The sequence below is a fragment of the Anguilla rostrata genome, chromosome 9, assembly GCF_018555375.3.
Source record: "Anguilla rostrata isolate EN2019 chromosome 9, ASM1855537v3, whole genome shotgun sequence".
In the NCBI taxonomy this organism is placed as follows: domain Eukaryota; kingdom Metazoa; phylum Chordata; class Actinopteri; order Anguilliformes; family Anguillidae; genus Anguilla; species Anguilla rostrata.
In genome coordinates, this window is record NC_057941.1 from 49,275,813 (window position 1) to 49,302,492 (window position 26,680).

Here is a 26,680-nt window from a genome sequence, read left to right on the forward strand (position 1 = left end):
CCAAATGATTACATTTTAATTGCTTGTTTGTGGAACTCAGTTTTTTTTTAAAGTACAGTTGCACGTGTTTGAATTTTATCATTTTCTTTTTAAAAAAAAGTTTGGAAGTGGATGTGATTTCACTGAAATCACCTCGACTAAAGTATGCACTGATGAGGTGGGGGTGGGGGGCTGGAGGCGGGGTTCAAACGATTGTGACAGCTGTGTCACCTTTCACAGAACCAGCTATCATTCCATATGGTGACATCACAGAATTACCTGCACTGACAGGACCGCTTTTAAAAAAAGGTGTCCATGGTTACTGCCAAAGTTTTTCAAAAGCTCATTAATATATGTGGCTTAGGCAAAATGTGAGAGTACATACAGTAAACCGTTGGCAACTTGAAGTATTAAGAGCAGAATTTGGCATCGAGTTCGGAAACGCATAAAGACTTGTGGAATTTTGGGTCCCTGTCCGTGCTGTGTGAATACACACCGTGCCCAATTAGCTAATTACCTGTTTGCATTGGTGCTGATTCGCTCATGGATCAGACCGCAGTAAAGCATTTAGGGACCCTTGAGGTCTTTGGCTGTCATTTGTGAGCTCACTGAACGTTGCTACAGTGTGACATTGCGCACGGTAAACAATTTACTTTTAATTAAAGAATTAAAAGCGGACGTTGGCGTGAAATCCTGAATTTTATACTTCCCTGCTTTAAGTGGATGTGAAAATCACAACCCCCCCCCACCCCCCCCCAAACCCCCCGCTCCACCACCTGATCCCCCTACCTGTCCCCTCCAGCTCAGGCCCTTTTAGATCTGTGTTTACCCAGCTCGGTCCCCGAGTCCCAGAGTCCTCGTCACATCAGGAAAGACGAGCAGAAACGAGCGCCCGGTGGCCGTCCCGCTCAGCGCCAGACGCCTTCTCGGCCTCTAATGGGATTTAAAGTGCGACACGTCAATGGAGGCCAAATGGAGCCGTAATGGCCGCCCGCCGGTGGCCAAATGGAGCCGTAATGGCCATTCGGCAGTGCCACTCTCCGGACTGCCTGCCTCTCAGGCTATGTGGAGAACACAGGGGCTGTTTTATTTATTTTATTCCCTATTTTTCTTTTTTTCATTCAGACGTAAAACTGCATCCATTAACACCCGTTTAATCCTGCTTGGCTCTTGCCCCTTGCGAATCTTTTTTTTTTTTTTTTTAAAGCACAAAAAAAGTGATATTTTAGCATTTCTACTTTCGGATGACCAGAATAGGCTTCCAGAAACTTTTCTCCAATATCTGAAACTATTCAGTCTCAGACATATAAAATATTCATACGGCACAATTAAATTTTTTTCCCCCCCGCTCGCTCTCTCTCTCAGCTTCGTCTCCCCCCTCTGCTCGGAAATACTGTTCAGACTCTGACATTTAAAGCTGGCCTGAGTTGTGTCTGAGTGGTGATTCACGGTATTGGTAAGTAATAATCGGAGCCGTAAACACACCGGCCCGGCTAAACCGAACCGGCGAGGAACTGAGAGGAGATCTCGTAAAGCGCTGAGAGGGGCTGTTGCGGTTGATATTGCTCGTTTCCTTTCCCTTGTCTTTTTGAATAGCAGAAAGCCCGAGAAACTTCTTATGTTTTATAGGACCTGCTTTGCGCTTTGCTTCAGACTGATGTAGGGCTCCCTTAAAGGGACAACAGAGCTTTCTCTCTGGACTCTCTGTATATGGGACAGGTTAGTAAATCCTTTCATCCGCAGGATGTAGAGGGGCGAAGCGTGCCTGGCTGCACTGGACTTAGACCGTTTCACCGCCATTTTCCAATCGCCCTTATTGCTGTCTGAAGGACAGAGGAACGCAACAGCCTTGCAACTTTGGCTGGCGGTTCTTCTTCTTCTTCCTCCTCCTCCTCTTTACATTACGTTACTGGCATTTAGCAGACGCTCTTATCCAGAACGACTTACACAACTTTTTGCATCCGTTTATACAGCCGGATATATACTGAAGCGATGCAGGTTACAAGACGAGTTCCTTACCCATTATGCTGCACTGCTGCCAGTGTAGTATAATGGGTAAGGGTTCTTCATCTTCTTATTATTCTTCTTCTTCTTCACCTTCTTCTTCTTTGCCTTCTTCTTCTTATTCTTCTTCTCCTCTCTCTCTCTCTCTCTGTCTCTGTCTCTGTCTCTGTTTCTCCCCCCTCTCTCTCTCTCTTCTCTGTCTCTGTTTCTCCCCCTCTGTCTCTGTCTCTGTCTCTATTTCTCCCCTCTCTCTCTCTCTCTCTGTCTCTGTCTCTGTTTCTCCCCCCTCTCTCTGTCTCTGTCTCTGTCCTGTCTCTTCTATTTCTCCCCCCTCTCTCTCTCTCTCTGTCTCTGTCTCTGTCACTCTCTCTCTCTCTCTCTCTCTCTCTCTCTCTTTGTCGCTGTCTCTCTCTCTCTTTGTCGCTGTCTCTGTCTCTCTCTGTCTCTGTCTCTGTCTCTGTCTCTCTCTCTCTCTCTCTCTCCCCCTCTCTTCAGTCACAGTCTGGCTGCTCTCACTCCGAAGCCGCGCTTCACTCTCCCGGGGTGTTTTCCTGCTAACAGTGATGAATTGTGGGTAAATGAACGTCCTCCGGGCTGCTCAGAGAGCCAGCCTGGCTCCCGTCCTGCACAGATACCCTATTAACTGTCCTACAGTGGCACTGCAAGCTGAGACACTGCTTCAGCCTAAACGGCTCCCAGGTCTATATATACACTGCCAGCAAAATTGCCTTCTGCCCCTCGGGGGTGGTGTGTGTGTGTGTGTGGTGTATGTGTGTCTGTGTGCATGCATGTGTGTGGTGTGTGTGTGTGTGTGTGCGTGTGTGTAAGCACGTGTGAGTGTGTGTGCGTGTGCGTGTGCACGTGTGTGAGTGTGTGTGCGTGTGTGTGTGTGTGATGTGTGTGTGTGTGTGTGTGCACGTGTGTGTGTGTGTGGGGGGGGGTCACACTCCTAGATCCCCCTTTCCTTGGACATTATTTTCCACCTTACTTAAGCCTTTTTAAATACGTACAGTATTTTAGATATCTTCCAATTACCCATGATGAAAGCTTACGGGAAAATCACTCTACATTACAGGTGATGACCATAGAAAATTTGATGGCTCATTAATGTTTAATAGTCATTTGTGGGAATAATGATTATTATTGTTCTTACAGTTGGTGGTCCTCCTGTTTGAGTGTTTTAGTAGTGATTGGGGGCTTCCTATTGCCCTGTGGAATGTCTTTGTGACAGTGTCTCTGTAAAAAAGCAAAACCAATAGTAGTATATTTTTTCTGTATCTGTTACTCCAGCAGTAACTTGTGTGGGGAGTTCATACAGTGTGTTATGAAAGGTTGAACCTCATTGGGCGAGAGGAGGGCCTATTAGGGAAGAGCCGGGACTAGGCAGGCCTGCGTTCCGATTCGCCCTTCCGTACACCGCAGAGGGACTGTTCACCATGGAAGAACAAAAACAAATAAATTAATAAATAAATAGAACAATGTTTCCAATTTGTACAACACCTGTTCCTAAGATCACAGTGAAAGGAAGGAGGTGGTGGTGTTTGGGGGAGGGGGGCAGGGGGGTTGTGTTGATTGCTATCACCTGTGTGCAGGGGAAACAGTACCACAAATGTGACTGAGATTTAGCCATGATTTCCCTAAGGGGGGGATGGGGGGGGGGGGATTGCCAAGGTGGGGGTGGGCATGGGCGTGGTCAGTGGCAGAGTGGGATCTACAGTCTTATTACTCTGAATGACACCGTCGTCCAAAAAAAAAAACTGTCCGGTCCTTATTTAATGGTCATGCTACACCCATATATGGGGTAGCTGTTAGACTCATCAAGAGATTCCTTTGTATTTTCTCTGTGTTTTTTTCTGGTATGATACCAATCTTTGATATAAAGTTTGTACACAACACAATTGGCTTTAAATGGGAACAATAGGTTTAGTGTCTGCCATCCTGTATTCTAAGGTGGTTAATTTTTTTTTACATTACATTACTTAGTTGGTTAGAGTCTTTATTTTCCCTGTGGCCATTTCTTGTGCAGCATGCAGCGGCAACCACTTAACAATAAACGTTCCCATGACAACAGAAAATAATTAAAACGCTGAAAAAAAACGAAAACAATAAGAACAAAATAACATTTGTTATTTATTTCTATTACATTACAGTCATTTAGCAGATGCTCTTATCCAGAGCGACTAACACAGATTTAGCTTTTTTATTTTTTATTTTGTTTATTATTATAGCAATTTTTTTTTGTCGTAGTTGGTAATCACAAGCGTAAGGAGTGTGCTGAACAGCTGTTACCGGGGCTGACTGACGCACGCGGTTCGCAGCGGCCAATCATGAGTCAGCGCTGACCAGCTTGCCTTCGAGCGAAGCTGCCATGGCATTTAAAATCTCAGCCTTCCTTTACTTATTTTATTTTTACGTTTTCTTCTCAGACAGAGGCCAGTGTTTGGGGGGGGGGGCGGATTCATTAAGCATATGCGTCACGAAATGGCTCCAGTGTTGCTAGGGAAGAGCGTCACTGGTCTGGTCGTGGTCTGGGGCAGGAAGGAAGAGGTGTCACCATGCTGGGCTGGGGTGGGGGCGGAAGGGGCGGTGCTCTTGTTTTTGGAGATGCGCAGGGCCCTGGGGAGCTGAAGGCCTCCTTCAGAGGAGACACACAGTGGAGAGCTGCCCCCCATCCCCCCATAGAGCCACAGATCCACGGTACTGCAAAATGCACAGGGCCACAGTGTAGTGGGTGTAAGCAAACCGTTCTCAAAGTTGCCGTCGGCGATAGCTGTCAGCCCGCCAGCGTTTCGCGAATGAGCAGTGCTACCGTTCGCCGGCTATTTAGCGTTCTCCCGACTGCCGATTCGTATCCCAAGCGCCTCCGCCCGTCCGCCTGCGAGCAGTCCGCCGCAGCGCCGAATTTGGGACCTGCCACCGCACCCGCGGCCCTGCCAGAGAGGGACCGCCAGCGGTTCGGCTGTGTGTGACACTCCGGCTGAGCGGGTGTTCCGGCACTTTCTTTGTCCTGGTTCTGTAAGTGCGTTCGCCTTGTCCTTCCTCTGGGGGAGAAACAAGCGGTAGGTCACGTATATCTGAAGCGCTGTTCTCGGGGCTGCACTGACAGCGGAAGCAGAAAATCACAATGAGGACTTTTCCTGGAAACTGGACCATCGTCCTGCGCCTGGGGAAAAAAACACAGCATTCCCCGTCTACTTATTAGCGGTGTCGTGCTTCCCCGTAGCGGTAATGCAGCTTCGACTGAAGTCGCGTTCTTGAAATTAAGACTGTTGCCAGGTTTACGGTTGCTGTTAGACGGTGGACCTGGCGACCCCCGTTGAAATTCATCTGCACGCATCCCAAGCTATGATAGTATTCCCTGGATCCAGGATTCCTGGATCTCTCTCTACAGCCAGATTCGAGTACGCTGAAGAACTCTGTGGTGGTTGTCTGTTATGGTAGGTCACGTGGTTAGAATGCTCCCAGAATTTGCATATTCAATGTAAGTTTATAAAATTCTGTTGCAGGAGGCTACATCTGGGTAGTTTTAAAATTCAGTGTGCAAGTGAGAGACTTTATTACCCATTCTGAACGCTGCACATATTTATCAATCATGGTGTAATTTATGGGGTAATTATACATGATAATTAGATGGTTTGTTCGTTCGCTGATAAATAGATGTCGCTATTTTTCTAATGAACATCATTTAGTAATGGGAGAAAAATGTCTGGGAGACTTCCAAACAGCAGCTTGTCTGATCGTACTTAAATGGCCACATCATTGTCAACAGGCAAAAAAATAATAATTATAAGTCAAATAATAAATTCACAGTTATTTTATAAGAACTTGTAGGCTTTTTCCTCTTATCGTCAAAGTTTGCTCTTATCTTTACCAACTGTGCACAAGTCGAAAGGTCGGAAAAGTATTTTGGGAGTAAACCCACAGGACCTCAAATCCACTCTGCTGGCGACAGTGGGAACGCGATTTCGTTTTTGTTTTCGTTTTTCGAGAGGAGAGGGAGTACGCGGGCGAGCGACTTTGCGGTGGCGGTCTGACCGTTTGCTGGCAGCGGTTCGGCGTCTGTTGGCGGCTGGAGAGAGGGAGTTGTTTTTGTGCGTTTCGTTTTTTTTATTTTTAGCGGGAAGGTGTTAAGAGAAACCGGTGGTCCCTGCCGTAATTAAACGGGAAAGGGTCTAAGTGAAGTGGACCCAGGCTTTGATGAACAGATATGTACAAAGCCGTGGGGAGCGAGCTCTTGGGTCCCATCAGCTGGTAAAAGTCACATTATTCATTTCTACATGTTAGTGCCTTAGGGCTAGTTTCTTTGACTTGCAGATATTTTCTGTAAGAAAAGAAAAAAAAAATCTGGTGACCCTCCAGGGAAATCAGATGAAATGCATCATTAATAAATCACTTTATTCTTAAAAGACTTGGCAAATTCCAAAATCCGTCCAGCTTTCTTTTTATTTTACTATTCACAGGAAACTGATTTCCCTCTACTCCCTCCAGCAAATAGTGTTATGCAAAGAAGGATCAAGAATGCCAGATATGTGTGTGTGTTTGTGTTGTAGTCTGTATATTCCCGGTCACTTGTCTCCCCAGTACTGTCTCTGTGTCTGTGTTCCCTGAGCTGCTTCACTCCCTTGTACTTGTGTGATTTCACTATTCAGGTGGTTCCGGGTTTTCGTGGTTTCCCCCCTTCTTTCCAGTCTCGCTTTACTTACTTCCTGCTTATTTCTAGTTTTACTAATTTCTACTAATCCCTACTAACTTATAGATTGTAAAGTACTAACCTCATTAATATACTAACATGTGAATATTACTAATGGACTAACACACACTAGTTTTGGGTTTTTGATAGTTTAGATCACTATACTAATACATTAACCAGTCTCCCCTTTTCCATGCTGCGCTGTAGCTCCGCCCCTTTTCTTTCTAGCCTGCTCTAACGCTGAGTTCTGCAATTGCCTGCACCTGTCTCTTGCTCTAACTGCACCTCTCTCTCTCTGCACGTGTTTTACCTGCTTCACCCAGGCCGTCTATTATCATTGTTGTCTATGTGATTCCAGTCCGCGTTTTGTCAGTCCCCTGTCATTGAATTAGTTTTCCTAATGTTCTTCACCTGGATGTTGTTTGTTACTCCTCCCTCACTCACTTAACCCCTCCTTGATTGTTACCTTCCCCAGTGTATAAATGTCAGTCTTTTCCACCAGCTCAGAGTCAGAACGTTGATAAAATTCATTGTGCCGATTATTAGTAAGCCTTTGTCTATCGAGATTCCTGCGACACCTCTTTGCCCGACTTCGAGTTTGCCTGCCCCTTTTGGTTTTGTTTGCTTCTGGTTTGACCTTCGCTTTGCCTTGACTTCTCTTTTGCCTGTCCCTTTGTACCTTCGCCATTCTGATCTCCTGGTTTTTGATTTTTTGCCTGTCTTTTCACTATTCTTTTGGAAACTCGATTCGGCACCGTCCTCTCTCTGATTACCTGGCTTCGAACCTCGGACTGATTAAAGACAACGTTTTTTAGATTTCCCTGGTCTGCGTGTGGGTCCTTACTCGGAACATATCAGTTTGTCCGTGTGTGTGTGTTTGTGTGTACATGCATACATGCATTCCCTCAAATGAATAAAGAATGTTTTTTTTTTTTTTTAATCTTCATCTTTATGCATCTTTATCTTGATCTTTAAATGTATGCTGAACATTGAGAGGTCCAATGTGACATTATGAGAATGGAACCGTTAAACTGGAAATAGTTTGCACCTTAAAAATGCTAATTAAAAAAAATGGTCAGTAGCTTGTAGTTTAGGCAGTAAATTGAATCAGGTGAGCATTTCTGTGTGGACTGGGCGGTGGACGTTACACAGAACATGGAACTGTTTTGAAATGGCATCCATATGTCTGAGTAAAGCAAAAAAATGTAAAAATTCAGAAAGAGGACAGACTCCTGCTCTCTTTTAAAAAGAGAACTATGGCTGTAAAGTATACTGTGCTTCTAAAATGATTGAGCCTTTTAAAGCAGGATTCCTAAGAATTTTGCAGTGAAATTTTGATTAGGTCAACACCTGGCTTGTCTGTCTGACTGAATGGCTTTAAGCTGATGAGACAAATTCAGATCTTCCTGGAAAGAAGCACTTCATATGCTAAGTGTTAAAGCATTCAGATTCTGGATATGTACTTTTTTATAATGGAATTCTCTTATGACTCTCTATACTTCATCACTTGAAAGGTTACTAAACAGGAAATTGCTATCAGAAATTTCAAGCTCCAAAAAGTTTGAATAAAACTTTTATTTTTTTATTTTATTTTTATTAAGTTGGTGAAAAAAAATCCTGGTAACTTTCAGATCTCAGTATATATATCAGTATATTGTTCATTCTGATTCTAAAAACACAAGGCATTCCAGTTTTTACGGTACGACAGGTTGCATGGATCATAACATTTGACCTGTGAGACCATGAAGACTCTTCCTGTTATGTGGCTGTTGTTTGTTATTGTGCTGTGGCTGCTGGGATTTGTATGCTTTATACTGCAACCTCTTGACCAGGGCTGCTGTTGTTTCAACAATGGGCTGAGAATGGCACCGTTGGCCTGACAGACGCATGCAGTCATCCATTCCTGTTCCTTTAACAAGGCTGTACTGTGGGTTAACATTCAATTCACATGTGATCAGTGCTGCCAACTATTTCCCCACAGTAAGTAGCTAGCACATGCTCAAAAAGTCGATACGAATTCGCTAAATATCTAATTTACATATTTATGACATCGTGGCATACTCATTTGCATATGAAAGTGGGTTTCTCGCCAAGTTGGCAACAGTGAATGTGTCTAATATATGACTACAGGAGCTTCTCCCGATACTTTGCAGTCACATTCCCAAAAACAAGGCAATTGCATGAAGTGGCGTACAGAGGGGCATGTTCTCCCATTAGGATTTAGGTAAATTAGAGGGGTTTCGATCCAAGGTGTAGTTTTACGTCCTCTTGGGACGGATAATGACCCATTTAGTACCATAAGAAACATTGGGTAAAAGGAGAGGGAGGTTCTACGTGGTCCCTTATGTCAACCAGTGTACACTAGCCCAGGGCAAGCTTATGATATAGTACGCTGTTCCCAGCACACACACACACACACACACACACACACACACACACACACACACACATACATCCAGCTGTTTCATTTTTATTAAAATAATTTATTATTATTTTTTTTTTTTTTTTGTATTCTCGTAGTCTAGTCTAGGTTCTTGCACATTGAACAACAATACATAGGCTAATTATTTTTAAACACTTTCTCTCTCTTCGTATTTTTACCACCTTGTCTTGACACAGTAACAACATTAACTGTATTCTTAAACACTTTTTGAAATATTTTTTTATGTTTATGTACGTCGTCGTTTGGTTGCTGTTGGGACGAAACAGTTGTTCCTGTAAGATCGGGAATGATTCGACGTGAATGGAAAGCGGTCCTAAATATCCTAACGACATTAAGTGTGAAAAGACGGGTACTCCTCGATGCATAGTGAGAAGCCCCTGCAATAGTCTCCTCATCAAAGGTTAGCCTCACACCTTTGATGTGGATGTTTTCATCCACGGCTGAGAAATAAAGATCGTCCTTCCGAGATTAAACGCTAACGCTGTCGGAGGGGTAATCTCCTGCGAGTGTGCTGTGCGCGGCAGCCAATGCGCGCTGGAGATGTTTGGACCCGTTCTCACGGTAGTGAGTCATCTCAAATCAGGCGTTTTGTTCGTCGGCCTCTACCGAGATGGAAAATCTGACGGGCGTTTGCACAAATTGATTCTTGACTCCCCCCTGCCTGAAGCATCTGATTTAGGCAATCAGAATGAGGCCCTCTGGGGTTTTTTTTGAATTACTCTTTTTTGGGGGGTTTTTTTGGCTATTTTTTGTATGCGTACGTGTTTGCTTGTGCGTGTGCTTGTGTGTGTGTGTGTGTGTGTGAGAGAGAGACCAAGAGGCACAGAGAGAGGCTTCCTCACGTGGGTAAGCTTTGGTGTGAATAGAAACGCTTAAATGCAGGCCCTCTCTCATTACCGTTGACTGCAATTGCCCCCTGCGGTTGAGCTCGTTACCTCTGAGGGGAGGATTTCCTTAGGGAGAAGAAGAAGACTCCGGGGACGCGAGCTTTGGGGTTTTTTTTTTGGGAGACTCATTAAATTAGGAGCCCCTGCAAACGCAGGCTTTTCTCCCAGCCTTTGCCCCCGCGCGTAGCATCGCGCTAACGTGCTCGTCGCGGACGCGCGTTCTCCTCTCCTAGTCGCACGTCCGCCCTCTGGCTCGCCCGCCGTCCCGCCGGCGGGTTCGGCCCGACCCCGCATTAACGAAGGCGTCCGCCGGAATAAATCATGCCTCTTAATCAACCCGCGAGGGATCGCTTCGGGGATCAACGGGGGGGTGGCAAAATCGATCGGCGAGAGGCTCAGACTGCATTGACGGTACACCGTAAATATTTACGCGACAGGGAAGGGGCACCGAGGGGTCACGAGGGGGGGGGGCTAATGCGGCTAACGCGGCTGCCGTAAATACCGCAGGCCGACGGGGAGGGGGGAGATTAGCGGACTTCGTGGCTCTGGTGCGTTCAGCCCCGGCTGTCACGGTCCGTTATGAGCCCCGACGCTTCCCGGCTTCGGTGATGGAGGGTGTAACGGTCAGCTCCGTGACCTTCCAGTCTGTGAGCGAGCGATACTGCCGCAGGCTTGGTTTCTGCATACCGCAAACAGCCTGGTGTGGCTCTGTGTCCGAATATATGATGTGCAATAAGCATGGACGTGTCCAACGGGGTGGCATTGGCCAGCTCTGGAATTTTATTGGCCACCCCTATTTTTTCACTTATAATAGTGCATTATCATTGGCTGATATAACTGTTGGTGATAGAGTGCTAATGGGAGGACTATGACCGGGCCCAGAAACACACAGAATACTCGAGGTCAGCACCTTCTGCCCCGTTGTGTTTTCCTTTAGGTCAGTGGATAAACGTGCGCATTATCTTTAAAGATAAACAAGGGAAGTCACGGGGAGCAAGTAATCACAAGCTAACCTTGGATCCTTTGAGTAAAGGATGATGACACCACGGTGCCAAGGTCTTTCGACGAAGGACCTCGCTCGATCACCTCTCGGAGAGCCGTCGCGGCGACCCCCGCATTCGACATACCGCTCGAACCCGCGCGCGGTGGGTCGCCGTAATTCGAAGGACGCGGGTTTCCGAGAAGCACTCGAGGACGTTCCTCTTCTGAGGACCTTGGTGCTGGTGTGTGCCCATTATCCTCCACTCAAAGATCCAAGGTTCGATCCTGATGGAGTGCTCTGTATGTGAAGGGTGCAACAAGAGTGATGGCGCTGAGTCCAAGCGTAAGACCAATGAATGCCACGCAGAAGACCCGGGTTTGAGTGGGTCGTAACACTGTGTTCATTTTAGGTTAATGGATAAAGGTACAGACATGTATGTTTTAAACATAAAATAAACCAAACAAATCCATGTTTTTTTTTTTTTCTTCTGTACTTTTCCCTACTGTGCGCTCCTGCAATGAAATTCACCCAAACACCCAAGGGTCCGAGCTCACTGTGATATCCATAGCTGCGGTTTCGCAAGATCCACAATTAGCCTGAACTTCTTATGTTTTCTAATCGAGAACATTCATTGGGCATTTTGCGCATTATATGACTGATTTTAATATAGTCGCGCATTTCTCTCAGGAACTAACTTTTCTGAGTCACGACCTCATATTCTCTTCTTCTTTGCATTTCAGTCCATTAGAAAATGAGATTAAAGGTATGAAGTTAAAATCTCGGCACATATGAGAAGTAATTCAGAGCAATTAAGTCTGAGCTTGGGAAAGATAATTAGGGATTTGGAGATGGTGTTGGCACGCGTTGCCGTGGGAACGTACTGTATTAAAATGGAGGTTGGGGGCAATGTATGATGGATAAATTTGTCGTCCCCCCAGCTCTGAGGGACAACCGGATCGAGCTGGTGCGGGCCTCCTGGCAGGAGCTGACCATCAGCATCAGCGAGGTGTCCCTGTCGGACGAGGGACAGTACACCTGCTCCCTCTTCACCATGCCCGTCAAGACCACCAAGGCCTACCTCACCGTGCTGGGTAAGTCATCGATCGATCAGTCAGTCAATCACGAAATCGAGCAATCAATCAGTCAGTCAACTAATCAATCAGTCAATAAATCAATAAAGCAATCAATCAGTCAGTCACCATGATAAGTAAGCATTGGTTGTTAATCCATCAGTCAGTCATTGAGCTTGATAATCCAACCAACCAATCAATCAACTAATCAAACACTATCAGTGCTAAGTAAGCAGAACATTTCATCTGTTTTGAATGAATTAATTGTGTATTGAATGTTATGCCTTCCACCAGTTATAGGACTGTGGGGCATGCCCCATACCTACACAGCATCGAGAGCATTGAAAACACTTTTCAAGGAACCGATTTACAATGGCAAACTGTATGGACAAAAAAAAGAAAAAGGTTTCAAAATTATGCACTTTTTTATCTTCAAGATGTGGCCTTAACTTTGTCAAGGAGACATTTTGAACAATTAAAAACAACTTCTCATGCACAGCGATCATTAAAACTAACTCATTCAAAGTGAGTTTGTGAAGCAGCGTATAGCTCTTGCATTTACTCGTGAGTCAAACTTAAGGACCCGTGATAAATGACCGTTAGCCATTGTTCTTCCAGTCTAGATTTCCGTAAGTGCGCTGCGAAGCGAAGTGCTTTCTGTTGAACACTGTGCTGTTGGCACGCATTGAATCGCTTTTGATTCTGAGAGCATCAAAAAATCTGTTAATGGCGATTGAGAACAGGAGGGAGGCAATATCAACCTGAAGTGAATGTTCGTTTTCCTTTACCGGTCTGAGACACTGCACTTATTTAGTCCTTTTATCGAAAGGAACGTGTCACACGCATATGGAGGAAACAGTTTGAGGGAAGAGGAGAACAGCTATCAACTGTTCAAGGCGACCTCTTGAAAACAATTTCACCGTTCCTTTGTTTGCCGGAAGGACAGTTGAGCTTCCGAATGGTTAGAACTCTTAGCAGATTCACCGGTCGTCAAAAACACCCTCCATTTTAGAGAGTGGCCTGAGTACGTTGGTGCTTTTTGCAAAAAGAAGTAGCCTTAATTATTTCTACAACATTCTTTATACCTCTTTGTTCACGGTAAACTTTGACCGTTTCATAACCACGGTCACAGCTCCTTCAAGGAAATGACTTGTTTGAGCGCCTTCGCAGAAAAGCCGGTATCTCTCTGTGTCTAATCCCATGTTAATATACGTTATGACACATTAGTGCTGCTTCAAAATGGCCGCCTGAAAACCAATATATGTTTTTCAAGATTTATGAAATATTTTTCAAAGCCAGCAGACTGTACCTAATGCCTACCCCCATTACCCCACATTTGTTTTTATTGAAATGAAAATGGAAAACACTATGACCTCGTCTTTTGTTCCTAATTTAATTATCTGGCGAATTAGCTCGTCTGATTTTAATGATTTGACATAACCCATTAGGGCTATTAGCCGCCCTGTTTCTGTCAGCAAGTGAACAAGAAATTAAAACCAGTTCACGACGGTCACGAAGCAATTAGACTGAACGATATTAAACACCGCATTTCCCATTACAGTGGTCCTAAAGAAGAAGTTTTTTTCTCTCTCTCCAATCAAAGCCAATTTACATTTCAGCCTGATTTTGTTTCGACCCGACTGGAAGTCCCATCACTCGTATATGCACAGTACAGAATGCATCAGTGTTTGAATTGAGTGGCCAGTTGTGGGTGGTCCCAACCCCCCTCCCCCCCCCCAATAATAGCCCTGTAATACATGTCTATGTACAGACGGGCCCTGTTGCAGAAAAGACTGGATCCATGTTTAAGGCTGCTATGCTATCAGATAGGTCACATCAGGAATGACCGTGTCTTCTTGCTCACCGGCGACCCCTGCTGGTCAGTCAGGCAACCGCCGTCTGCTGTGGCTGCAGCAATGAGCGCTGCTGTGAGAACCATTCAGAATTCCAAATTAGCGGGAGAAAGAAGTGGGGAAAACACTTAAAAAATGAACTTTCCTCATTAGACGGGTGTCTCATTGAGCCTGACAGGCCTATTATCCTCCACACAGTTAAAGTTTCAGTGTTAATTCAACTCAGAGTCCAAATGAGCTCCAATGTAGTCTATCAGATTTGATTTAACAATGAACATTTTGCAGTATGTCCTTTACAAATTGGCACCAGGGGGAAATTATTACACTGTCATTTAGAAAAATTATTTAGCTTAATACATATCTTCTAAAAATGGGCTGGCTTTTTTTATTCGCTCACTTTTCTTTGGAAGATTAATAGGGAATGAAATTGAACCAGAACACAAATTAACAGATAGAAGAAGGGAAGTAATTGGTCTTGCACATGTATTCATAAGGAATGACAGCAATGCTGCCCTGCCCCTTGCTCGCACAGGAAGTCGCTTAAAGATGACCTCGACCATCTTAACCAGTTAACTCGGTCGTCGGCCATTTTGCTTGTTCTCGATCAAAGTGACGCGGCTCTTGCGCCTCCTGCTCCAGCAGGGATATAATCACGGAGTCAAATGGCCGACCCATTATCTCTTTTCCTTCGTTCAAAGGGGAAACCGATATCTAATTTTCCTGAGTAATGTTTTTATCGATCGCCACGCGCTCCCGTCTCCGTCGAGCCCCGCCCTCGCGCCGCGCTGATGAAACCTGGCGGTTCGCCTACCCCTTCCTGAATCCGTCAGACGCTTTAATGAAAAACCAAGGAAGACCTTAAAAGGGTACTAATTATTCTCCATGGTTACCGACCAGGGGAGCAACAGGGAGACAGAGGCCAGGGTAGGAGGGGAGGGGGAAGAAAAAAACAAAAACAGGGCGTTTCCTGTCTGGCGCGGACGCTCAGTGTTCCTCCTTTTCCTGCTTCTCAGTCGGAATCCCAGGGAATGTCAGTCAGCCCGTGACGGCTCGAACCCGTGCCCCTTTGTCTCCGGGACGCGCCTCTCCCTCGCCAACAGCGGACGGAACCGGGGGCGGGAGAACGCCTCCGCCGCGGTTTTGGTCGTCGGCTAGCGGTCCTCCCCCCGTCGATCTAATATGTCGTGATACGCCTCGTTAACCCTTTCACACCCCTGACTCCTCTTTGAAAGCGCATCTTAGAAGCTCCGCGAAGTGAATATGAGGAAGGGAAGGGGAAGGGGGGTGGGGGGAAAGGGGGGGGGATTAAGAAGGTGGCATCGACGCGCTCGTACTGCTAAAGCCGCTAAGCGAAGCGCTTTGGGCTCCCGGCAAATCATTCGCTCCCGTCGAAGTGCGCGGCAAATCTCTTCACGCCAGCCTCTCGTCCGTCGCGAAACGGGGGGAAGGGGCGGTTCCTTTTTCCGCATGGCGAGTCAAGCGCGACGCCGTGATGTAAACTGGCGTCTAGCGTTTAAGACGCCGCCCGCGCTCCGTCGCTCGGGCGAAGAATCGCATTTTGTGCGAACGGCGTGTCATTCGCAGTGCAAAGCCTGCTTTTCGCTGCACGCCCTGTACGGAGGCATGACATCCCCCCAGCTGCATGTGACAGCTGTAGAGTCAGTGTTCTCACCGCAGGAGGCAGAAACTTCATTCACCCTTCAAGGTGTGAGGTCACAGATATGTGATTAGAATGTTCTTGAGTGAACATTCTAACGCTGATGTAACAGTCGCTATTGGTAACTGAAAGCGATGGGGTTCCAGTACAACGACTTAGAATTTTGAAAGAAAAAAAAAACAGTTCAGAAAAACAAACTCTTCGAAGGGTTAATCTCTAGTAGCAGGTATGCTACACTTTCAGCAGAGAAAATCTGTCTGTGGGATTTTCAAAAGGTCTCGACACAGACCTCCTTCGGGAAAACCATTTATTAAAAACTTGTTTGTTTAACAAGGACATGATCTAATTATTTTACTCACTTTGCACATCACCATTTGTCAGCTTTGTGCAATAGGTTTTTTTTTTTTCTCAAATGATTAACTAATATTGTGTTTTAAAAAATGTATCCAAGCATATCTTTTCCAAACAGGACTTTTTAAAATCAGTGTTGCAATGCATTCTGTTACAGACCCCAACGGCAAGCCACAGCTCAATGTGTATTATCTTAAACCACTCAGTCACCCAAATCAAGTGACATTTATCAAATTGTGTGACCATTGAGAGTAGATGTCAGCATATTTTAAGAGAGACATTTTTAGTACTTGTATCTGAGTAGCCAGATGGTTAATCTTAGGGAGATGCAAATTTGAGAACTGTCTACTGTCAGACGAGGCAGAAAACTGAATTGTAAAAACTTCAGCCACTCTTGGGGAGTGATGGAAGTTAAAAATGTATTTAGTATAAAACACTTTAGATAGCTGTCAGGCTAGGGACAATGATTGCTAAAAAAAGGCACAGTTTTTGTCAGGTGTCATGGTTTGCATTTTAGGGTACTATACTTGACACCAGTCTTTATCTGGTGGAATAAGAACTTCATTTTGCACAGAGATGCAGTTTTAGAATACACTTGGATGAGTTTCAGATAATTTATCACTTTTCTTAGACCTGTGTACACAAAACAGAACTGAAAATGAAGTGTGTGTTTTTGGTGTGTTTCTTTATTTATTTAACCGTTATTTAACCAGGAAAAACCCCATTGAGCTATGTGTTCTATTCAAGCAATTCTGGTTAAAAGTGCTTGTGCCATCATCCTGGGATTTGAACTGGCAACCATCTTTATTCATGTAGTTAGTTATAACACCTGCTTGTTTATTGACAGTAAATGTTTTTTTTTTTCTTCTTCTTCTTCTTCTTCTCTGGGCTCCGTAGGAGTTCCGGAGAAACCCGAAATCGACGGGCTTCCGAAACCCGCCGTGGAGGGGGACGAGATCACCCTCACCTGCGTCTCGTACGGGAGCAGGCCCGCCGCCGACATCAGGTGGTTCCGCAACGAGAAGGAGGTCAAAGGTAAGGGGCCAGACCCAACCATCCGGGCCTGGGTTTGGACCAACGTTTGTCCCGGGTTAAATTCTCCGTTCAGCTATTCTTCTTCCCAATTGCATTTTGCCAAGTTCAGCAATCGCCAAAATTGCTTTCCAAAATGGTGTTTCTCTGAAGAAAAATTTTAATATTTTCAAGTCAAATTTCAAGATCAAACGTTGACAGAAACCAGGTCTTGGTCTGCTCCCTGATATCTAATTGCAAAACAGGCATAATGTGTTGAGATGTTGGTCATAACTGCAAATCACTATTCACGCCCGTTATATTTCATTCTCCTGTAAAACTTGCCATCTTTCAGATGATAGCCCTCAGACAGTGATGGCCAGAAAGGGTACTTATTTCTGAGTAACAAATGTGCCTAATGGGTATGTCATTTCTTGAATGAGTGTACTTTTCTCATCAACTGCTAATAAGTAAGCAACAGAGTATGTCCCTCTCTGTGTTCTGCTGCTCTGGCCTAATCAATCAGTTACTCTTGCCTGATTTGTTGACTCTCTGCCAGTGGTCCACCCACCGTCTCTGGTTCCGCACTCTTTACTTGTTCAAATGACAAATAAGCATTTATTTATGATACCTTAGATCTTCTGACATACTGGAAGGTAAACCAGATTTTCTCCTAAATAATGTCACCATGATGTTTATCCGGATATATAGTTGTTTGATGAAAGCAAAGGGAGCATATGGTGTCCAGCTAGGAGATCCAATCAAGGTTCTGGCCAAAATGGGAATGAACAAATTGTTCATGTTCAGGCTGGAATTAATTGCATAGATAAAGGTTAAAGATCTAGGTCCTGCGACATTCATTTAACAACCAGGATATAGTCTTCTGTTTTGTCCTCTCTAGGTTTCAGGCCCATATCACACAGTGGCCTTAGGAAGATAGAATACTTTTTAAGGAGATTAATGGATTGGGTGACAACAGCTTTTTAAAAATCAGAACAAGAAGGCATAGGTGGCTCGGGGAAGTAGGACTTGTTTTTTTGTGGCACAATAATGCCCTTTGACCTCCTCTACTTTGCAGTTGAAGCATCTTGTCATGCTAAAAATACAGATTTCACAATTGCTGTTCACAGCTTAAGTAAGGCAAGTTATCTTATGTTAGTTGGTTAAATATTTGTGTCTATATCTGTATATCTATGGCCTGGAATGTAATAAACTTGTCAACGTTCCACTATCATCGATCAACATCATGTAAACATTACAAGTAAATTAATTTGTTTTAAATTCACAAACACAGTTTGGGAGAAGAAATAATCTAGAACAAAATTAATTTGACAAAAGTGAGTTGAGTTCAGGACTACGGTGCTGTACCCAATCTGACCTTCAGAATTTCAACCAGAGCAAAGCAGGAAAATTGAAGCTGACAACCAAACAGACAGAGAGGACCTGCACTCTGTATCTGACCAGTAATTCCCCAGGCTAGGGCCTAGTGCTCTACTTTGGGCTCCTATAAATATGAATGTTGTGTATTGCTTATTAGAGTTCATATAGGGTGTATTCACAAAGAGGGAAGGACATGGGTTCAGTGCTGTTTCTGGAACGCCGGTCTTCTGGACCGAGGGGCCGCGGGTTCAAATCCCAAACGAGGTGCAGTAGCCGAAGTGCCCTTGAGCAAGGAATCCCGCCATATAAATTGAGAAAGAGAATGTGTGCATATTTTATGGAACCCGAGATGAGAGCATCTGCAAAGTAAATAAAATCCGTAAATAATAAATCACTCAATGTAAGCAATGAATACAAATGCATGTTAATGTACAGAAATAAAATGATTTAAAAAACTGGTTAACTGTGTACACAGACGTGGAGCTGGGGTTCAAGCCTCGAGGTTTGCACAGTGAAATGCGCTAAACGGATTAATTTGATTTGATTTCTGGTTCTGACTCGGTCAACATTTGTCCTTAATTCCGAAACGATTACCTGAGGGTTTAGTGAGGGACAGAGAGTCCTATCTCTTCTTCCTATAGTTTGGAGAGTGTAGAAATGATCAATTAACTTGCTAAAGTGTGCGTGTGAACAAAAAAAACCAAAACGTGCTTTTCGTAAGTCAACCTTAAGGACAAAGTTTGACGGAATCAAGCCCGAAGACCGTAGCCGTGGACGTTTGGATTGGTTTGAATGCTCGTAGCTGAAATTTGAGTGCGTCGATGCCATTGGAATTAGCCCCGTGGAACGCGTGCACCTGGCTTAATTTACTTTTTGAACTTTTTTTGTATTTTTCGTCTAAAGTTCTTTAATCTGCGCCGCTTAATCGTCCGTCTGAAGCCGAGCTTAAGATAAGGAAATTAGCAGCGCGACCTTTCGACGATGGGTTTTTTCGCAACGCCTTCTCGATTAAGAGATTGTTTATGCGAAAGCACAGGTTGAGGCATAAAAAGAAGCTCGTTACTCTTCATAGAGCTCTCTTCTGTGTCCCGAAGCCTATTGCTTTGTGCTGTCATGTCATCTGTCAGGGTGTTAAAATGGCAATTTAATATCGTGAATAATAATGTCCATTGGTTTACGACTGTCCTTCAGCTGAATAATCTAACAAGTTTTGAGAAAATTCATTTTAACAAAATATATTTTTTAAAATAGTGTGGTACAGCTCTTCTGCTAATTAAATAGCTGCAGTAGCACTTGAAGACAAAGACTGAGGGTGGAAGTTATGGCATATCCACTGGATACGGTACATCTCAGAAGAGGCATGACTGTGGAGAAAAAGATGCTTCTGGTCCTTGCTCTCAGGTCCGTCGAAAGCAATTCCCTTTTCCAGTTCCAGGAGAGGAATTTCAATTATAAAAATACTCTATTGTGTGTGTATTTGTGTAGGAGGTAGGCATTTCACCCAGAAGTAGCCACTTCAGGCATTACCAAAACCCATAAAGATTACATGAATAGAAAATATTGAGAGGTCTTTTTTAAAATCTGCCCGTGTGGCTTCATGTGAAATGTACTTTGCTATATTTGGGTTGCTGTTTGTATTACTACAGGAAAGTAGAGCAGATACAGCACACTCTGTCCATGTTACCATTTCTTTTTTTTTTTTTCTTTTTTTTTGTTTTGCACCTGTCCATTGCTGCCACATGTTCTAGAGAGGATAACCACTAACCGTACAGGATGCGATTTCGAAGCGGCATTCAACGCAGAAACCTAATCCAGAGCCAGAGTTAACGCGCTTTAAGGCCAGCAATGCATGATGGGAACGGAAATGTGTGGCGGATCAGCGTGTTGAAAAGGCAGAGCTCTGTGGCGTTTTTTTTCCCCCGCCCCCCTCCCGCCCCACATTTTGACAGCCTGAAATGTGCTTAACAGACACGTTTCCCCAAGTGAGTCGCGTCGCGTCCTGTCATCCGTTAGCTCACAGCGTGAGCGGCGTCCCTTGTTCTCAGCACGAGAGAACGAGAGGGAGCCGGAGGCCAACTCGCTACTGAAGCTCTGACAGACATTCTCGGGTCTGTTCGTTACGGAAACGCAGGCGGTGCGCGTTCGAATGCGATATATTAAAACACGAAGGCTGTGTTACGATGGCGTGCGTAAATACCCTCGAGCGCGTTCGCGTGCTGTCAAGTACATAGCGAAATTACAGCAGCCGATAAATATGTGGAGTATTCGGTGTATTCCGTCATATATCCAGTATGAGTTATGTTGACATTAGTGAGATTTAGACTTAAATGTTTTTTTAAGGATTGTATGGGTTAACAGATGCCCTGTTGTTGATCATATGAAACATATGTACAATAAATATTTCTCTTTTGTAGTCTTGTAAGAGCACTCAAGGGCTAGATGACCTTCAACTGAAGAAAAAAAAAAGCATGATTTAATTGAGTAACTCATCTTTTACACTGAGAGCTGATGCAGTTCAAGCGCTGCAAAGATAGGAAGAAAACTAAATTAAAGGGAACACCACCGGAATATAAATTCTTACATCTTATTCCTGTGTATTTTTACTTTTGACAGAGTTTCAGATGCCACCGTACAAAGGCTGTCAGGGTTGTAGTACATACAGCATTCAGAGGACATTTATCATGCTCTAGAAGCTTTTTAAAAAAAAATTCAAATAAAGATATTAGGGTGTAGAGGTCTGCATATTCTGTGCCTCTGACTGTATTTGGTATGGGGAGGTGGGGGAGGGGGCTTATTGTGCTCAACAAATTACCTTTTTTTTTTTTTCATTTCCATTTAATGCTCACTTCCCCCCACTAATCTCATCTTCAGAATATTTTCAGAGAGCCACGCTTTATCTGTGCATGTCTGAATAGTAGTTTTGGGCTCAGATGAACCCATATTAGGGTCTATTGAAAGGAAGTAAGAAAAAAATTGGTTCAGGGAAATTGTACTAATTCTTTGTCATACCACATTTAGAAGACTTCCTGGAAGGTTCCGGAAAAGTACTGAGAGGGGTAACAAGGTGTACCTTACTTTGTAAAGAAATACAAGGACATTTATTCACATTAGCAAAAGACGAAGGCATTAGAGATTTTTTTAGTCTTCAAACGTACGGTGCAAAACAACGTGCATCAAGGCTCAGTTCTTTTATCGGAACCATAGATGTCAGGTGTAAATTAGCTTGGAGAAAAATTTTCTGTCACTTGAAAGTACTTCTTCAGCATGGAGCCGTTAGTGCATGAAATAACTTGCCGAGATTTGCAGTGGAATCCTTCACGACCACCCTCGACACGGTGATAAATTGGCACCAGATTACAGGCAAACGACGATGATCGGAGACAAGCTGAATGGCCCATTCTCGTAATTACGCTTTTCTGTGTTCCGGACGGTCTCGCGTTATCCGTTGTGATTGATTGAACTCCCTTCATCACCTCAACTGATAATTTCTGATTTCATTCTATTTTTTTTCCCCCAAACATCTGCTTTCAGCCATACCTGTGAAGTGGGAGAAAATATATCTCCAATTTTCTGCCTAAACCCTCTATGATTATGCTCCACTTTAATATAATAAACTGCACCATATTGTCTGTAAAGATTGAGAAAAGGGTTTCAGTCAAAATACCATAAAGTAACAATTCATTGATTCATCCAGCCTACTGTGTGTGTCTAGCGTGGCTACCACAGTTCTTTCTATAGCAGAATGAACTTTGTATCTGGTTCAATGGGCTGTAGGTCTTGCTCATGGTCACAGAGTACAAAACAAGCTGAGAAACTGAAATATAAAAGAAAACCCGCAAACAACTGCCAGCATTCCTGTGTAGCACCTGGGTAGAGGCAAGTGTTTGTCCTTGGGGGAGATCTATGTCTGTACGCACGGGCTGTGGTAACGAAAGTCGAGGAGGCATTGCTTGAGATGCTGTAAAGGATGTGGAGATGTGTGCAAGTGCTCGCTGGTCGTTTAGCTTAAGGACAGAAAGGTAAACGATAAACCAACAGGTGGTGAATACATAACACCTTAACAGAAGGGCATAGGGAATTCAGCAATGGCCTCATGCGTAGCAAAAATCCTGTCTGTTCACGGGACTGCCTGTTTCACATTCACACACACACACACACACTCATCACACACTCTCTACACCCCCCCACACCATCACACCGCCACACACACACACACACACTCTTATTCACTCACTCACTCACTCACTCACTTGCATGCATGCCCACACACACAGAAACATACTCTCTCTCATTCACACACTCACTCACTCACACACACACACACACACACACACATTGCCTCTCACTCTCTCACATGCATTCATTTATACACACACATGCGCTCTTTCTCTTTCTCTCATTCATGCATACACACTCACACATTTACACACACACACACACAGGTGATTGGAACAGAAGTAATATTGGAATGTAATATCTCTTGAGTCTCATATGGGGAAATGAAAGAAGTCTCTTTTTTGTACACGCTCATTTCCCTGCTAGTGTTACCCTACTCAGTGTGGTGGCAGCCATATTTTCACCTGTCATCGCTTTGACAACACAACGTGGTCTCTCGTGTGGCTGTCTCCACTGTTTCCAAACGAAAGCAGTCATCATACAATGCAGGAAGTGAGGGAGAAACCGTGACAACAAAACAAATGACTCATCGGCCAAACCTGGAGACATTTGCTTGTTTTTTTGTTTGTTTGTTGTTTGTTCGAGATTGCTCTTCATCCATTCACCCAGTTGTATCGCAGGCCAAAAAAAAAAAGAGGAAACAGGCAGAGAAGTTTAACTGGAACAAACTGGAACTTCAGATTCAGTCTCAAACGATTGCGTTGGCTCCTTTTGGCAATGGTGGCTTTCCGGTGTACTGATAGATGCGGTTAAAAGTTCTCTCTGTGTGGTTCAAATCCAGCAGCCTCTGGTGGTACCTCCTGTGGCATTAATCGCATGCGTGTGTATTACGTAACACATATATTAAAGAATCAATCGGTTACTATTAAAATGTCATCTCCAGCTCTCCCTCTGATCCGCGCTTTTTGATATCAATAAAACATGCACCTTTAATAGCATTTTCGGCCAGATATGCGTCCATGCATTTTCAGACAACTCTCTTCGGGAGATTGAAGTTTTAAATGAAAATTTGCCACCTTCAATTTTTTGAAAATGTATTTTGTTTTATTTATTTATTTATTGCATTTACCGGGGGAGAGAAAATGATTTGTCATGGCAACCCCACACCCCGGTTTCCAAATACTCTGTAGCAGTAAAAATCCTGGGTGTGCGACTGACTGACTGAAGTTATAAACTGGTCCAAAAGAAAAAATAAAAATAAAAAATATATATAGTTATACCAAAATGGCAAAAGCAAAACAAAAACATGGAAAATTTTGAACATATAAAACTATATCAAAAGAACAGAATTGATGGCAGGGGCTTTTCCATTGACAAAAAATCAAGTTTTTCCAAACCCGCTTTGTGTTTGGAACCGAGAACTCCTGGCGAATTCCACAGTAACCGTGGAAATGGGCTGTGGCGGAATCTCAGTCGTTCCTTCGTAAGCAGGTGACTCGCCCCCCCTGGGGCCGCCCACCTCCTCGTTCTCCCTCCCCTCTCCCCCCCGTCGTTTTGGGGCCGGGCCGGGAGCCGAACGGTGTCTCGGTCGTTCTCTCAGAAGCAGGTGACTGCCGCGCCCCCCCCATCCCCTCCCCCGTCGTTTTGGGGCCGGGCAGGGGGCCGAACGTGCCCGCGAGGGCCGCTTAGAGCAGCTGCTTCTGCCTCTTCCCAGATAATGAGAGCCCCGCTGGCGCCCCCTGCGTGCGCTGCAGCAGCACGCCCCGAGATTACCGCCGCGCTCGCCAACCGCCAGCCTGGCCGCGGCGGACGGGCGGGGCGACGGTCCCTCCCGCGAGTCCTACGGGTTTTACCCTGCCTCGCACGGCACCGCGAGCGGCCATTACTGCACACGGACCGACGGTCCCTCTCAGGAAACATACCCTGCGTGGAGCTGATGCGTCTGCCTGCCGTTTAGAACTGGAAACGCATGACAGTGTTTCAGGGGCTTTCATGTTTTTTTTGTGGGTGGGGGTGGGGGTGGGGGGTTGGGTTGGGATGGGGGGTTTCTTTCCCTTTTTAGCTATGCCACGGTCACTGAAAATAACACTGAAAAATCGCAATCAGCTTGCAGGACACGTGTTTCTCTTAAACCAGATACAGAATGCCCTTTTAAAAAAAAATTTCTTAGTTTTTTTTTTTTTTTTTGTGCTATGTGCTAATTCTGCTTACGGGCTGGAGGATCCGGAGCCAGCGGCCCCGCGATGCCGTCTGACTATCAAAGGCCAGATCATTAAGCCCGCTCCTGTCCAGAGGATGAGCTTCGCAAATCCCATCAAAGTCGGATCCTGGCCGGCCTGCCAAAAAAAAAAAAAAAAAACAGCCGATCCAGGGGCACTCCAAAGAGGAGGGGGGGTGTGGGGGGGGGGGGGGTGTGCATTTGTTAACGCGAGCGGACCTTCAAAGCTCCAGAGCTGGAGTGTCTGCGATCGCACATTTTCGTGCCAGTTTACCCGACTGCCGAATGTTGCAAATGCCGCTGGGTCCGTCCTTCCATGAATATGTTTAGTTCAGGTTCATATCTTTCAAAAAAAAAATAAAACAAATTTTATATATTTTTTTTTTTTCATAAAGCCCCTTTCAGCCAAGCGGCTCAAAGTCCTAAACAGTGAAGAGGTGTCTCATTCCATCCCCAAATATCCCTCATGGTGGACATATATCCTTCTGGATATTCCCAAAATAACAATTGAGGCTGAGAGGCAATCGGCTTTTTATTGTCTGAAAGGACATTGTGGATAAGCGCTATGCTGGATGCCTCTGGAATGTAAATACAGGACAATGCACTAGACAACAAAACTATGCAGCATGCATTTTTGCCACAAATTCAGATTTTATCATTTTCTTTTCTTTATCATTTTCTTTTTTATCTTTCAATTTTTTATGCTTTTTGATTATATCTGTTGTATTTCCCATCCTCAAATAACAGTACAGTTGATTCTATAGTGTTGTGTTCACTGTGTTATTTGTTTTATTTTATTTTGCTATATGATCCTCTCTGGTTAATTTGGTAGCAGTTTGATAGCTGTTTTTTATTTCGGAGACTTACAAAAGCAAGGGATCCCTCTCTACCTGCACCTTAGCCCTTTAAGCTGTGAGATATTTCATTAGAATGTTCTTTACTGAACATTCTAATGCTGATGTCACAACCAGTCCGGGTGATTGAAAATGATGGAGTTCTAGAACACTGACTTAAAATTCTGGAAAGCATTCCAAAAAAAACCTACACTTCACAGGCTTAGGAGCCTTGCAGCAGTTAGGCTAAATGCAACCAGCTTCCCAGCAGCCTTGATGCTGATTTAAACATTCATCTAACAGCTGGCATTTCTGACTGCACAGACCGCACTGTCACAGCTCTCAGGCTCCTGTGAATTTGATCCAGATAGAAGCGAGCGCCAGAACGTTCCAGAAACAGAATCTCCCAGCAGCCACCTGGGCGTCCACTGCAGATGTACTGTAACCGCAGCCAGAGACCGGTTTTCGTCATCCGTTTGTCAGGAACCCTGGTCACGCGATCGCGGTAAGTTCCGAGAAGCCGAACAGGTCTCCGGGCTCAAGTGGCGATCTCAGATGACCTTCTCCTTAATGTTTTTCTTTTTTTTTTTTCTTTTTTTTTTTTAAAGAGAGGGAGAGATAGATTTCCACCGGGTGAGGGGAGAGCGAATAGGAAGCGCTCTCTGCATCGAACGCCTCGCCGCGGAGGACGCGCCGCAGTGGCACGCTGCGTCCAGTAGAGGCAGCGTGATTAATGTGACGAGGCCGGCCGACCTCTTTGAAATGCCAGCGCGCACACCGCCGGCAATAAGAGACCAGCCGCGAGACGCCGCCTAGCATCAGGGACGGGCCTCTCGTCAGACCCGAAACTGAATCGGAGCCATTTATTTCCCCGGTGTTGGTTTTTGCGTACACCTGAGAAGCCTGCGAGCGTACCTTTGACCTTTACTTTTCCCGCTCAAAAATGACCTCCCAGACCCTCGGAGTCTGATTTCAGGGACCGTCCGCTCAACAGTGCAGTCAGTGTGTGTGTGTTCCACTCCGCAAAGGCTGTTCGTTCTTTTTGTGCGTCAGACGTCAAAAAAAAAGTAGGGATGAGGTTTGCCTAACATCAGAACGAGTGTGTGTGAGTGTGTGTGTGTGTCTGGAAAAATGTAAAGTTAATGAAGCAAACTATTATGGAAAATAGGAAAAACTTCAACAGACATTCACAGGGCGATTGTGTCT

The 26,680-nt window shown here is 44.7% G+C and overlaps 1 protein-coding gene across 3 annotated transcripts in view; it reads left to right on the forward strand.

Annotated features, from left to right (window-relative positions):
* The window catches only part of LOC135264031 (cell adhesion molecule 2-like), a 331,728-nt gene that overhangs the window by 272,934 nt on the left and 32,114 nt on the right, over positions 1 to 26,680 (forward strand). For all 3 annotated transcript variants that reach the window (XM_064352608.1, XM_064352605.1, XM_064352606.1), the window contains 2 exons: positions 11,924 to 12,076; positions 16,814 to 16,951. In XM_064352608.1, coding sequence (XP_064208678.1) covers positions 11,924 to 12,076; positions 16,814 to 16,951 — 291 coding nt within the window. The remainder of the gene's footprint in view (positions 1 to 11,923; positions 12,077 to 16,813; positions 16,952 to 26,680) is intronic.